We start from the raw sequence: 15908 nt of genomic DNA, 5'->3' as shown, positions 1-15908 counted from the left end.
GAAAATGGATGGACAGCATTATTGCTTGTGTTGAGTAAATGTGATCTCATTGTTATTAATGCTGTTGCTGTGTATCATGAGAAGAAAGGCTTGCTGTTGTTGTTATGCGCCTCCAATAGGATATATACGGTAGTGCAGGTTCATCCGCGCTATCGTCACGTGATCTCTTCCGGTTCACTTCGCGCGAGAGAATGTGAGATATATACACAGAAAAGTTCGATGGAGTTGTGTTCTATTTTCCAGAGTTACCGATGTTTTGTTTCCCGGTGCTGTGAGGCATTGTATTGAACCATCCTTAAAATAAACCATCATCTTTCATATATATACAACTGGAGTATTCATTGAAGATGAATGAAGAAAGAGGAAACCCAACAGGTTATGGGCCCAGACGTGCAACGGGAGGAAGATGGCAGCGCCTGATCTTCGATGGAGACGAGGACAACTACGAACTTTGGGAAGTAAAATTTCTTGGTCACATGAGACTTGAACGTTTAAAGGACACAATACTTTCCTCTGGTGAGGTTGACCCAGAGAAGAATGCAGAATGCTTTGCAGAGCTAATCCAGTTCCTAGACGACACAAGTCTGTCGTTGGTAATGAGAGACGCTGCTGACGATGGTCGCAAAGCACTACAAATTTTACGGCGCCATTATGCCAGTGATGGTAAGCCAAGAATTATTTCCCTGTACAACGAATTGTGTTCCCTGAAGAAAGACTCAGAAGAAACTATTACAGACTACATCATTAGAGCCGAAAAGATAGTGACTTCTTTAAGAAATACAAAGCAAGTAATAAGCGATGAGTTGAGCATTGCTATGGTTCTGCGGGGCCTACCGGAACCATACAAACCATTCGTCATTCACATGACAAAGAGCAACGATGAAGTGACTTTTGTGGAGTTCAAGAGCAAACTACGAAGCTATGAAGAGACAGAGAAATTTGAACACAAACCAAAATCAGACAACGTAATGAAAGTGGACATAGCGTCAGCGACCTGTTATGGATGTGGGAATCGTGGACATTTCGTGAAAAATTGTCCCCACAAAACAACACCAAAGTGGTGCAACTACCACCAAAGCACAACACATACAGACGCGACGTGCAGAAGAAAAACCAAGCCTGACTCTGCTAAACAAACTATGGAGAAAGAAGAAGATTCTAAGGAAATTGGCACCTCCTTTGTGTTCCAAGCCAGTCATTTGGTGCTTCCAGACGGCATCAAACAAAATGGACTGATGGTGGACTGTGGGGCGACGTCACACATAATCACTGAGAAGAGCAAATTCACACGATTTGATGAGACTTTTAACCCAAACAAACACTACATGGAGTTGGCCGATGGAACAAGGAAGAACAACGTGGCGCTGAAGAGAGGCGATGCAGTGGTTCTTCTACGCAACACAGAGGGGAGAAGCGTCCCCGTCACACTGAAGAACGCCTTGTTCATCCCAACCTACCCACAAGACTTCATGTCGGTGAAAGCAGCCACGACTAATGGAGCTCAAGTGATCTTCGGAGAAGGACAAAACCGGCTCATCATGAAAGAAGGAAACACCTTCAAGATAGAAGTACACGAGAGACTGTACTACCTCAAAACGGTAAACCATCAAAAACTGTATGATGACTCTGTGCATGACATTATGTCAAAAGACAAAGTGAATCTATGTTGTGATGTGAAAACATGGCACGAGATCTTGGGGCACTGCAATGTGAATGATGTGTTGAAGCTTCAAAATGTTGTGACAGGCATGAGTTACAGGAGATACAAAGATAGAATGTGACATTTGTACACAAGGAAAATTCACTAACACTAGGAACAAATTACCTGATGTCAAAGCTAGTGCACCCCTAGAGCTGGTGCACACTGACCTGGCCGGTCCCATTGACCTCATTGGATTACATGGGCATAAATATTCAGTCTCATTTACTGATGATTATTCAGGGGCAGTATTTGTTTACTTCTTGAAAAATAAGAGTGAAACTACCCTTGCGACAGAAAAGTTAATTGCAGACGTTTCCCCATATGGCAACGTAAAATGTATGCGCTCAGATAATGGAACTGAGTTCACTGGAAACGATTTTCAAACACTTTTGAGAGAGAAAGGTATCAGACATGAAACCTCGTCACCTTATTCTCCTCATCAAAACGGTACAGCTGAAAGACAGTGGCGAACACTGTTTGAAATGGCAAGGTGTATGCTACTAGAAAAAGAGTTACCAAAAACATTATGGCCTTATGCTGTTCAAAGTGCCGCCCACATTCGGAACAGATGTTACAATGACAGAACAAAGAACACACCTTATTTCATGCTAACTGGAAAGAAGCCCAACATTTAAAAAATGTGGGTGTTTGGCTCGAAGTGTTACGCATACACTCACAGTCACAAGAAACTTGAACCAAGGTGTGAGAAAGGAGTATTTGTGGGCTATAGTAAAAATAGTCCAGCATACTTGGTCTATGATCCACAGTCAAGAAAGGTGTCAAAACACAGACTGGTAAATATTCACCAAAAAGAACACTGCAGAAAAAGAGACACAAACAAATGCGTATGACTTGGAAATCCCAGATTGCGAAAGCAATGAAACCAAACTACCTGACACTGTATCAGAAAAATTAGTGAGCATCGAAAATCATACTGTAGCTCAAAATGATGTTGATAACCAAACACAAACTCTAGAAGTAGAAGAGGATGTGGTGTTAGATGATGCCACAACTAACACAGAGACTAGAACAGAACAAAGAGGTCGCTACCCAAAGAGAGAGAGAATTGTTCCTCCAAAATACTTAGAGGAATATGTAACAAACATTGATGATATCAATGAAAGCCATGACGTTATTGATCACTGTTGCAGGGCAATGTGTGGAGTCCCACAGACGTATAAAGACACCCTGATGTCATCAGAGGCAGCCAGCTGGGAAAAAGCCATGAAAGACGAGTTGGCATCTCTCAAAGAAAATGACATATTTGAACTAACAACATTACCAAAAGGGAAAAATACAGTAGGTGGAAAGTGGGTTTATGCCCTCAAAGAAAACACAGAGAAAGGACAGCTTTTCAAAGCTAGATATGTTGCCAAAGGATACAGTCAAACTGAAGGTATAGATTATCAAGAAACATTTGCACCAACCGCAGACATTACTTCTGTGCGTGCATTGATGCAAATAGCTGTCCAAAATGACCTCACCGTCCACCAGATGGATGTGAAAACGGCATATTTACATGCCCCCATTGATGAAGAGATATACCTAGAACAACCAGAAGGTTTTCAGAAAACATCGGACACAGGTGAAAAACTAGTATTTAGGTTGAAGAAATCAATCTATGGCCTAAAACAATCAGGAAGAAATTGATACAAACTTCTAAATGACCATTTAGAGCAAAACAATTTCAAAAGAAACCTATCTGATCATTGTGTCTACCGAAAACAAACAGAAAATGAAACAGTCATTGTTATCATCTGGGTGGACGACCTGATCATTGCTGCAAGTAGCAAAGAAGCACTTGAGCAATTCAAAGAAACAATGAAAGCCAAATTCAACATGAAAGACCTGGGTAAGATATCTTATTTCCTGGGTATTCATTTTGAACAGAAACAGAATGAAATCAAAATGGATCAAAAAATGTACATACAAAAGATGCTTGAAAGATTTGGCATGTCAGAATGCAAACCTAGAAGCACTCCTTCTGAACAGAAAGTAGAACTGAGCACTACAAATGAAAATGAGTGTGACACTACCGAGGTGGTAAACCCCAGAGAATACCGTGAAATCATTAGTAGTTTGATCTATGCCATGACCTGCACCAGACCAGATATCAGCTGGATTGTTGGTAGGTTATCACAAACATTGGCAAAGCCAACAGCACAGGATCTAGTTTCTGCCAAACATGTGCTAAGGTATCTCAAGGGTACACATGACTTTGAACTAAGTTTCAAGAAAAGTGAGGAAGGCCTCAACCTGATTGCATTTAGCGATTCAGACTGGGCATCATCAATGGAAGACCGACGCAGCACTAGTGGATATTGTTTCGGTCTAACAAAACAAGGTCCAGCTATATCCTGGAAATCAAAGAAACAACCAACAGTTGCATTGTCAACTTGTGAAGCTGAATATATTGCCTTATCCAACACTACACGAGAAAGTATTTATATCACCCAACTGTTGAGTGGCATGGACAAATGTTTGTACAATTGTACAACAATTCATGGAGACAATCAAGGGGCTCTTTTGTTGAGCAAAAATCCAGTTAATAGACAGAGGTCCAAACATATTGATGTTAAATATCATTTCATTCGTGAGGCACTCACTGAAGGGAAAATTTCATTAGTCTACTGTCCTACAGAAGACATGGTTGCAGACATCTTAACAAAACCTACTACAAGAGCCAAGATTGACAAATTCAAATTTTTTTTTTTTGGAAACTAATGTGTTTCACTGTTTCATGGTTATGAGATCAAGGGGGGGTGTTGAGTAAATGTGATCTCATTGTTATTAATGCTGTTGCTGTGTATCATGAGAAGAAAGGCTTGCTGTTGTTGTTATGCGCCTCCAATAGGTTATATACGGTAGTGCAGGTTCATCCGCGCTATCGTCACGTGATCTCTTCCGGTTCACTTCGCGCGAGAGAATGTGAGATATACACAGAAAAGTTCGATGGAGTTGTGTTCTATTTTCCACAGTTACCGATGTTTTGTTTCCCGGTGCTGTGAGGCATTGTATTGAACCATCCTTAAAATAAAACATCATCTTTCATATATATACAACTGGAGTATTCATTGAAGATGAATGAAGAAAGAGGAAACCCAACAGCTTGAATAAAATTTTACATTAAAAATCCTATTAATGCATGAAGTAAGTCGTATTAAATAAGTTGAAAATGTGCAGATGTATCACTTGTGAACGCCTTCCCACATGAGGATCCACAACAGTTGAGGAGCGTCCTGCTGCGATGTCCGGAGCCCCGCCCCTCATTGTTGGCTCGACCAATGGAAAGCCGCCGAGAGGCACCTACATAGCTACACGGCAACAGTGAGTGGCGAGCCGCATCGTCTCCTCGGTGGTTTAATCAGGATGGGAGCTGGCGAGGAAATCCGTTTGTTCAACATAAAGTCAGCCTTGCTAACAAGTTAACCCCCAGGAAGGCTGGCGAAGACAGGAAAGGCTCAGAAGCGGTCATTTCCCTTGGCTGGTGGTGGGAGTGACACTACATTGTGAAGACGAGCTAGCTATTTAAAGCTAAGCAGGACTTCCGGTAAGATTGTCATAGTTTTAACACAAAAGAGGGGAGAACATGTGTCTAGTTGACCCTCGACGGTGATTTCATCTTCATGCAATTGAATTTTGAAACCTTAGTTACAACTTGTGTTGTACCTAAATGATTTACCACATCATTTTTGTAGATAATTGTTAAACACGATGGGTTTACTTTGAAAACCGCTGTATTGTATTTCCGGTCGGAGCACTAGTGGCAGCAGCTGCCTTGACAGACTGGAGGCGAAGTTCCTAAAAGAAGAACACCTAAAACAACTTCGCAGCAGCAATCACACATCAAATAGATGCAAACTACTTTAATATTCTCTATTCTTTTACAAACACATGGTTTCATTTGTTTTAACGAGAGCTAACGTCGGTGGACGATGCGGTAAGTTTGAATTAACGTTGTTGGGTTAGGATGTTTCCTCTTGCCGCCAGATGTATTTTTTAATACATTTAAACACGAATACATGCTGTCAATGCTGTGAATTAAAAAAAGAAAGGTGCGAATTTGCCAAACTTTGTATTAGAGTGAGTGGAGCGACGTCAATTTTTGATTACTTTTGACGTCATGGTTGATGGTGAGACGTACTCGTGTTGGAGTGGACTACACATTTTGAGGATTTGTCGATCTTCTTGTATTGTCAGGTCTCCCCAGGAGAAAGAAGAAGTGAATTTGTTGTTGACATGTGCAACTGTTGTGTAGTTTTTGGTGTTGTTGATATGTTTTCTTTTGTTCTTGTCAGGTTTCAGCCATGACCATCAGCATGCACTGAACACAAGGGGGATGCTCTTGTAGTCCTTTTTGACTCCCGCCTCGGCCTGGTGTCCCCCTCCTCCTCCTGGGACCAATGACTGGACCCAACTCCCCGAGCCGGGCTAGCAACGGCCCGGCCAAGCTGAGTAGGCTCGGCCGCTCCAAGAGCACCAGCGCTCACTGCCTGCTCCGCCGCAGCGCCCAGGAGGAGTTGAGCGCCTCCCTCCCCAACAACGGGTCTCGCTCGCCAGCCGAGGAGGAAGAGAAGGACGGAGGGGTCTTCTTCTACGTTAACCGGGCCGGGTTTCCCATCGAGGGCGGTACCTGGGATAGGATGTGGACCCATGTGGCCGTTGTGCACCCTGAGGGCCAGGAGATGGTAGACAAGATACGCAACGCCGCATATCTCCCTAAAGTAAGAAGCTTTGATTGTCTCGTTTCGTCTAACCCTCACTCACTCTCTCACCCACTCACCACGTCCAAGAATGCCTATTGCATGTCTCACAAGATGGATGCTGCAGCGTGGTGGCTCGGGTTTCTGCCCCCAGAGGCTGTCTATACGATGTCAAACACCACAGAGTGCACGAGTGTTTCTGCTGGACTGACTTGTGTCACGCCAAACTAATAAAAGCATTAGTCGTCATAGATTGTGCACATAAAGAATGGCAGTGCTGGCGAGGGAAGAATGTAGACAAACGCTGCTTGTTGCTTCAGAATGTCTCTCGTTCCAGCGAGGAACACAAACACAACAACAACAACAACACCAACACTTGGAATTAGGCTATGTCAACACGCATATTTTAGTAAGTCATATTTTAAAGGTCCTTGTTCACACACAGACACCGGTTTTTCTCTTTTGTAAATCACCAGGGCGAGGTTGAAAATGTCTAAAAAATTACTGCTTTTGTGTTTGGTTGGGTAAAACTGAGCTTTTTGTATTCTGTCCTAAGAAATCTGTGCTATTCTTTCACATATTTAAATCTAATTTACCAACAAATGATGGTGTTGATTTACAGGTTAATTCATTTAATGAAGTATTAGACTTGCAAATCACGAGGCGTTAAAAATACTAAAATATCTATTTTAAAGATATCATGCACATCATTCAATATGCTGGGTACTAGGAGTGTCCCTATACAACATTTACACTTCCAATGTGATGCTGATATTGGCGCTTTTATTATTGGCTGATACCGATTTGAATCAGACCCAATATCAGCACAAATCATATTACATACTTGCATTATTTTGCAGTGTAAAATGTTAGAAGAGGTTTGATCATTCAATCAGAATAATGGTAGGTACGAAAAACACTAACCCATGTATTTACCGTGTGGACTTGTACTGTTTTTAAATTGAAGCGGAGTGATAATTAGTTTTTTTTAGCAGCACCTTGTGACCACAATAGGTCATTAAAGTTAAGCTCATGTTACACAGTAAGGTAAATGATGAGGCCATGTTTGTTACTAGATACTTTCTAATACGTTTCTGCCTTGGAGACTTTGTATGTGTAAGTAATTGCATATGTAAGTAATTTAGCAACTATAATTATTTGATACTTGTTAGGATGTCATGGTATGAAATGTTCTTATCACTGTTATTGTGACCAAAATGATCACGGTTATCGTTATTATCGCGGTATTTTTAAATGTGATCATCATTTTTAAAAACTTGGTGTAATATTTTCACCAAGTTTTATTTAAAAAAACACATGTTCAAAATGAATTCCTCTGTAGAAGAAACCTTTATTGTAGATATAAACACTGTTTCATGGACCCCAAGTAGAAATTGAATATGCATATAAAAGCAGCACAAGTAGGGCTGCAGCTAACGATTATTTTTCTATCGATTAATCTATAGATTATTTTTTCGATTAATCGGTTAATCTATAGATTATTTTTTCGATTAATCTATAGATTATTTTTCCTTTTACCGATTATTTTTTTAATTTAAAATGAAGAGGAAAAAATAAATGTAGGCCAGTTTTTTCAAAAGGCATGGCTTTTATTTACAAAAAAAAAAAGTATGGCCACTCAGTCAACATTGACAACAACATGACAAAATATTCTGTAACAATGTAAACATTTAAAACTTTTAACATTTAACAAAATTAAAAGTAGCTTATTTGCTTTTTAATGTGCAAATATAAAAGTAAACATCCAGTGCAAATCTTAATATTCTGGAATAGTATAAGCATTTAAAAAGTAAAAGTATTGCTTATTTTGCTTTAAAATGTGCAAAAATAAAGATAAACATCCAATACAAAAAAGTGCAAAACGGAAATATTCTGTAACAAGTGTAAACATTTCAACAAAAGTAAAAGTATTGCTTATTTGCGAAAATGTGCAAAAATAAAGCTAAACATCCAATACAAAAAAGTGTACAGTGTAAACATTTCAACAAAAGTAAAAGTATTGCTTATTTTGCTTAATAACACAACAATGATAGTATGATTAAAGTGAAAGTTAATTGTTGGTTTGTACATAGTATATGTAACTGTTAATGTTGTAAAAGGTATTTGCACAACTAATTAACGTTAGCGTTTGTGACACGTCTTGTGCCGTGGGGTTCTTTCAGGACCGACAGACTGAACGCCAGACGGCTTTGCCAGGTTTACAATCTTTTAATTTTACACAAAGTCTTTTCTCTTCCAACTCTTTTCTCTTTCTTTCCTCGCTTTTCAGCTCCTCTTGCTCGCTCGCTCGTCGTCCCCTGTCTCTTGCGGCGTCGCTCCCGGCACGCCCCGCCTCGCCGCTCGCTCGCCGGCCCCGCCTCTCCACAGCGTTAAAGAGGAGCGCGTCTTTGTAAACACTGAACAGGCACGCCAAACGCGCCTCTCAGAGCAAACGGTGCTTTAGTTTATGAATTTACAACGCAGATGCAAATGACACATTCATGTTTTTGTGTAATAATGACAACGTATACGCACGCGGACGATTGACTTGTTGATGGTGATGGCAAGAACGCTGTCGGGGGTTTTCTTTTCAAATGTTCGTTCATAGCCGTTGTGCTGCTATGATAGGCCATTTCCGCTCGACACAGTGTGCATACAACAACATTATTAGGCCGTTTATTGAAATACTCCCACACTTTTGACGACTTTTGGCGTGCTTTTTTCCCCTCGCTCGCATCGTCTGCTTTGCGCTCCGCCATGACAGTAGTGTGACGTAAATATGCGACGCGCCGACGCACAAAAACGGCGTCGACGTATTTACGTAACCGATGACGTCGACTACGTCGACGCGTCGTTTCAGCCTTAAGCACAAGCATTATAAACAAAGTGATATGGTAGAAAAAAATACATAAATAAATAAAATAAATGTGAAATTTTGTCCAAGATAGCACTTTAGGAACATACGAGACAAAAAAATTAAAACAAATGTTAATCTAAGACGTAACTTCACTTTTTGTCCATATAGATACAAGTAGTGTTCATGTATGAGATCTGGTCGTATACATAGGGCTGCACAATTATGGCCAAAATAATAAATATAATTTTTATCAATATTGATATCCATCCATCTATCCATTTTCTACCGCTTGTCCCTTTTGGGGTCGCGGTGGGTGCTGGAGCCTATCTCAGCTGCATTCGGGCGAAATGCGGGGTGCACCCTGGACAAGTCGCCACCTCATCGCAGGGCCAACACAGATAGACAGACAACATTCACACTCACATTCACACACTAGGGTCAATTTAGTGTTGACAATCAACCTATCCCCAGGTGCATGTTTTTGGCGGTGGGAGGAAGCTGGAGTACCAGTAGGGAACCCACGCAGTCACAGGGAGAACATTCAAACTCCACACAGAAAGATCCCGAGCCCAGGATTGAACTCAGGACTACTCAGGACCTTCGTATTGTGAGGCACATGCACTAACCCCTGTTTCACCGTGCTGCCCAATATTGATATCATGATTATTTGTAGGGTAAAGCAGAGTTGGGATGGGGGTTGAACGCTACGCCATCATGTAATTTCTAATGTCTAATAAAAAGGCTATCGATAAGTTATCCAAATATTTAAAGACAAGTATTTATTTTTAGTTCTTTCATAATATTAACGTGTCAGCTTTTTTCTAATTACATGATGCCTTTATCTTTATTTTTATATTTTGATAGAGGCATTTTTTTATGTTATGTACATTTATATGTACATGTACATGCTGTATCGGGACAGATTCATTAAGAGTATAAGCAGAAATAAGTCGTATAGGAAATAACTATACACAATAAAACATTAACAAAATGCTATGTCACATGAATGCCTTTTAAAGTAATACATTCGTGACATGAAAAAAACCCTGCAAGTAATGTAAGAAAAATCATGGTGTTTACTTTTTGATATCAATATAAAACACAGCAGTTTAGCTATTGAAGATAAAGTCAAATAAACAAGCTTAGTTCAACAACACCAAGTGGTTCAGTACAACAGGAGTGATACTTCACATCGAATACACAATTTTCACAGCCTGCATTCAATTCGATGAGATGACAAAACATTTAGTTAGTATTGATGTTATTGGAACACTGTTAAAGTTTGCAATTAAATAAAGGACGAGTGATCATCCCAGTAAACAAACTAAAGACTAAACAAATTGTGACAACGTTCTCGACACATCGCCTGCTGAATGTTTCCTTACGTCATTAACTCAGTCACAGCAGCTGATGGACACTCTTGATAAAATGAAAGCAACATCAAATAGTTTTCTCCTTTGCTGTATACTTTTAGTGTGAGACAAATGAGTCTGTCTCTGGTTTTGTCCACACCTGTCGCCATCTAAAAGAGCAGTGCACAATTAAACGGACACCAATACTCTACGGAAATTAAGCAAGGGAAAATAAGGTTGAACCAAGTGCTCCTCTCTGTTAACTCCGAGGGGAAACCTTCGTAGTCAAAGTCTGTGTAGTTGTGTTCCGCCAAGTTTTTTCAAGTAAAACGACACTAGTGCGCATGCGCCAACGATGCTGTGGCTCCATTTCCTGGAAGTAAGCAGTGTTGCCTAAAATTCATTAATAAATGATGGTTTACGGTGGAACAGGGGTTAGTGCATGTGCCTCACATTACGAAGGTCAAACCTGAGTTCAATCCCGGGCTCGGGATCTTTCTGTGTGGAGTTTGCATGTTCTCCCCGTGACTGCGTGGGTTCCCTCCGGGTACCCTGGCTTCCTCCCACCTCCAAAGACATACACCTGGGGATAGGTTGATTGGCAACACTAAATTGGCCCTAGTGTGTAAATGTGAGTGTGAATGTTGCCTGTCTATCTGTGTTGGCCCTGCGATGAGGTGGCGACTTGTCCAGGGTGTACCACGCCTTCCGCCCGAATGCAGCTGAGATAGGCTCAGCACCCCCCGCGACCCCGATTGGGACAAGCGGTAGAAAATGGATGGATGGATGGGTTTTTCGGTAATACATTTTTTTAACGGTATTACTAACAGTCTGGAATTTTACCGCAGTTTATTATTATACCGTTTACGGTGACATCCCTAATACTTGTTTATATTGACAAGTGTGCTGTTTTAGACTGCAATATTGTTCAATTAAGAACATTTGTTATATATTTCTAGCTTGTGTGCAATGGTGTGCTTAGCTGTTGTGTAGCGGCTAGCTCCTAATATCCTGTAGCCTACCATGTTTGTCTTTTGTAAAAGACTTGACTAAAATACAAGACAAGACCAACCATGTGTGCTTATTGGGGACATTTAGATATTAACTGGCTGTCCAGGTTTGCACAAGTAAACACACGGAAAGACTGCTTATATCGGATATTATATCACACATTTTACATGCAAGCCGATGACATCTGATGCTTGTTTTTTTTGTTATTTTGCTTCTATCGGATTGATGTCCAATATCAATTCTGGCTCTGGAGTCTGGATGTCCCTAATATTGTGAAGAAGCAGAGTTACGATGTCTTCTAATTGCGGAGTTGTAACAAGTATTTTCACACACAGTCCCATTATGTGTTTATGCACAAGGGTGAACAGGTAGCAATGAATCTATTTGTGTTAATGAACGTATGGGAAGCACTGCTCCGTTGGTGAGCACAGACATGATTATGCTACGTCGTCAATTGTTGCTTTTTCAAGCTTCTGATTGGACAAAATGAGCATGGCAGCTGATGAAAGTGTTTTTATGTAGTTTTTATGTAACATAGTGGGGGTTTTTTAAACCCCCACTATGTGAATGGAGTTATTTAAACACTGTAGTGAAGATAAGGTGCCTTTTTGAAATTATTCTTGTTTGCGAGTCCTGTTCCCTCTAATGTTCCAGTCCAGTAGACATGTTTATTACTGCCCTACTGACCCAAATGTTCCTCTAGAACCTCTACTGTAGAACATGTGAGCATCCCAACCTCACACAGCGGTGTTGTCGTGTCTCTGTCTGCGTGGCCTTGGTAGCCGAACACGAATAATCCCTCTAATACAATCTGGGTAACGGATAATCTCTGAATGCCAACTGGACTTTTAATGGGGAACACACACACCAATGCATACATACACCGGCCAGAAGAACAAGGCAGGAAAAACATACTCATGACACGTCGGTTTATTAGGCACACGATCCAGCTATTCCGCAATGGATTCTACTGTTCAATGACGTCCTTGTAGTCACTATTTGAGGTGCGGGAAGAGGAGGAGAGGAAGGATGGGAGAAAAGGAAGAGGGTGGAAAAACAGGAAGGGATGCAGTTTAATTGCTAGTTCATACTGGAGGGGCTGATGCAGCTGCAAAGGAAGTGTTAAACCAAACAGTGAGTGTGTGTGTGTGTGTGTGTGTGTGTGTGCGTGCGCGCGTGTGTGTGTGTGTGTGCGTAGCACATTTCACAGCTATACATTTTGTTTACTGAAGAAAAGCATTGCTTTGTGTGTTTGTGGCCTCAATAAAGTATAGTCAGTGCGAAGTGGCTATCACTTTTGTGGCTCCTCTCGACCTCCATCATGTTCAGTCAGTTTGAATGCCGAATGCTTAGCGTTGCACTCGAGAAGACACCTGTGAAGTCCAACGTCACAACGTGGCGACCGATATTGGAAATTGTACAGTGCATTTTAAAAAGACACCTTCTTGAATGGAGGTTCTGTTGTACAATGAGCACGGTACAGTCATGGTGGCGCTGACCTGATGCCATTAGAGAAAGAGATGATGACGATGAAAGTAAGGGATTGCTACTCTTCTCACTGACTGACACAGCTGGAAGCAGCTTTGGCCCGCGCATGTGATCGTGCATGTGAGCCAGATGACGTGTCCTGTAAAAACGATTACTTACTGGATGTTACTGAACTGCTTTAATCGATTGTCTGAGCTTATTCTGGGTGTTTGGGTGCTGTAAAATCAACATTGGTGTTAGTTTGTGCTGTGTGAAAATAAGGCACAGGAAGTGATACATGTACTATAGTGGAGTACACTGCCTGCAGACACATTCACACACAGATGCATGACTAAGCCAAATCGGTGACCTCTGGTTATGATCTTTAAGGTCTACAAACAGCTGCAGGAGTCTGTCAGTGTGACAAATGTGGAATGTGTTAGCACAACTTGTCATATTGATGACCATGTTTGTTGTATTTTAAAACTGCAAACTTGGGCTCTTCAAAGCTTATATTAGCTTGCGGATGACAAACCAGAAAAGCACTTGGAGAGCGCAGACCTCAACCAGGCCTTATCTACCGGTAGTAAAAAAACGTAATGAATCCAGACAGTTATTTGTATTAGCCCCCAAAATGTAATGACTTGTTCTTTGTCCCATTTCTGACATTTCCTGAAAGCTTCATCAAAATGTGCTTGTAACTTTTTGAGCTATCTATAGCGGAAGGAAGTAAACGGAGTAAAGTATGTTGTCAGCCATCCACTGTCTTTGTGTGAGCGGAGGAAGGTGGGGCTGCAAACATACACAGAAGTTGAAGCTTGTAAAGTAACTAAGTGATCCTGATTAGGCCCAAAATATTATAATTTGCTCCTTATTCCGTTTTGGACATTTCCTGGAAGTTTAATCAAAATCCCATGGCTTTTTGAGTAATTTTGACAACTAACCATCTCACTAACTGGGGATGTATAGTCATGGTAGGCAGGTAAGGCAGAGCCTCACTTCTCATGATAACCCCCCCCCCCTCGAATAATAAAGCCATGAAGTAAATAATATTATTGTTTGTCCATTAGGCTGTTATAAATGGATTTTCTGTATGATTAAAATAGTTTTTTTTTTAAATAACATTTACTTGAGTAGAAATCACTGTCTGTGTGAAAGCTGAAAAGTCTGAGGGCGTGGCTTACTGGCTGGTCTGCTTGTCACAATGTCGCCGAAATAATGTTTATAGAGACATTATTACGCCCTGAATTCCTAGTTTGTACATTAAGAACAGATCTGGGCAAATTACAGACTGATAAGATTTTCAATCCTTTCCAAAATAATCTTTATATATATATATATATATATATATATATATATATATATATATATATATATATATATATATATATATATATATATATATATATATATGTGTGTGTATGTATATATATATATATATATATATATGTGTGTGTATGTATATATATATATATATATATATATATATATATATATATATATATATATATATATATATATATATATATATATATATATATATATATATATATATATAAAAAAGTTAAAGTGCCAATGATTGTCACACACACTAGGTGTGAGAGTGGACCGACACCAGCAGATGACATGGCACCCCAAACCATCACTGATGGTGGAAACTTTACACTAGACTTCAGGCAACGTGGATCCTGTGCCTCTCCTGTCTTCCTCCAGACTCTGGGACCTCGATTTCCAAAGGAAATGCAAAATTTGCTTTCGTCAGAAAACATGACTTTGGACCACTCAGCAGCAGTCCAGCTGGTGTCGGTCCACTCTGTTTCCTGAGATCCAGGGTCAACGCAGCCGTCTACCAGCAAGTTTTAGAGCACCTCATGCTTCCTCCTGCTGACCTGCTCTATGGAGATGGAGATTTCAAGTTCCAACAGGACTTGGCGCCTGCACACAGCGCAAAATCTACCCGTGCCTGGTTTACGGACCATGGTATTTCTGTTCTAAATTGGCCCGCCAACTCCCCTGACCTTAGCCCCATAGAAAATCTGTGGGGTATTGTGAAAAGGAAGATGCAGAATGCCAGACCCAAAAACGCAGAAGAGTTGAAGGCCACTATCAGAGCAACCTGGGCTCTCATAACACCTGAGCAGTGCCAGAAACTCATCGACTCCATGCCACGCCGCATTAACGCAGTAATTGAGGCAAAAGGAGCTCCAACCAAGTATTGAGTATTGTACATGCTCATATTTTTCATTTTCATACTTTTCAGTTGGCCAACATTTCTAAAAATCCCTTTTTTGTATTAGCCTTAAGTAATATTCTAATTTTGTGACACACGGAATTTTGGATTTTCATTTGTTGCCACTTCAAATCATCAAAATTAAATGAAATAAACATTTGAATGCATCAGTCTGTGTGCAATGAATAAATATAATGTACAAGTTACACCTTTTGAATGCAATTACTGAAATAAATCAAGTTTTTCAAAATATTCTAATTTACTGGCTTTTACCTGTATATATGTATATTAATGATGGGTTCCCACTTCTCTGTGAGCGCTTTGAGTATCTAATAATAGAAAAGTGCGATATAAAATCTAATCCATTATTTTTATTGTTATATGTATATGGGAAACACTGAAGTGTGACATAATTATTTTTCATAATCGGACTGTAAATAGTCAGGGTGTAACGATTTATTTAACAATGATTCGATTCAATTCAGAATTTGTGGCTGCCGATACGATTCAATGACGATATACAGTATTTTTAGAACGAAACGATCCGAAACAATTCAGTTAGTTCAAAATCGATTCAGTAAATTTT

At 40.3% G+C, this 15908-nt stretch overlaps 1 protein-coding gene across 2 annotated transcripts in view; it reads left to right on the top strand.

Annotated features, from left to right (window-relative positions):
- Positions 1–4998: 4998 nt before the first annotated feature.
- vash2 (vasohibin 2) overlaps positions 4999–15908 on the top strand; it is a 31026-nt gene continuing 20116 nt past the window's right edge. The window contains exons 1-2 of one of the 2 annotated variants that reach the window (XM_061929199.1): positions 4999–5252; positions 6001–6426. In XM_061929199.1, coding sequence (XP_061785183.1) covers positions 6106–6426 — 321 coding nt within the window. In that variant the 5' untranslated portion in view covers positions 4999–5252; positions 6001–6105. Of the gene's footprint in view, positions 5253–5480; positions 5643–6000; positions 6427–15908 lie in introns of those variants that run through there. The other variant, XM_061929201.1, reaches the window with a different exon arrangement.

Source organism: Nerophis lumbriciformis, linkage group LG34 (genome assembly GCF_033978685.3).
Source record: "Nerophis lumbriciformis linkage group LG34, RoL_Nlum_v2.1, whole genome shotgun sequence".
NCBI classification, from domain to species: domain Eukaryota; kingdom Metazoa; phylum Chordata; class Actinopteri; order Syngnathiformes; family Syngnathidae; genus Nerophis; species Nerophis lumbriciformis.
Note: the sequence above shows the minus strand (reverse complement) of the source record. Positions and strands in the feature narration are given on the sequence as shown.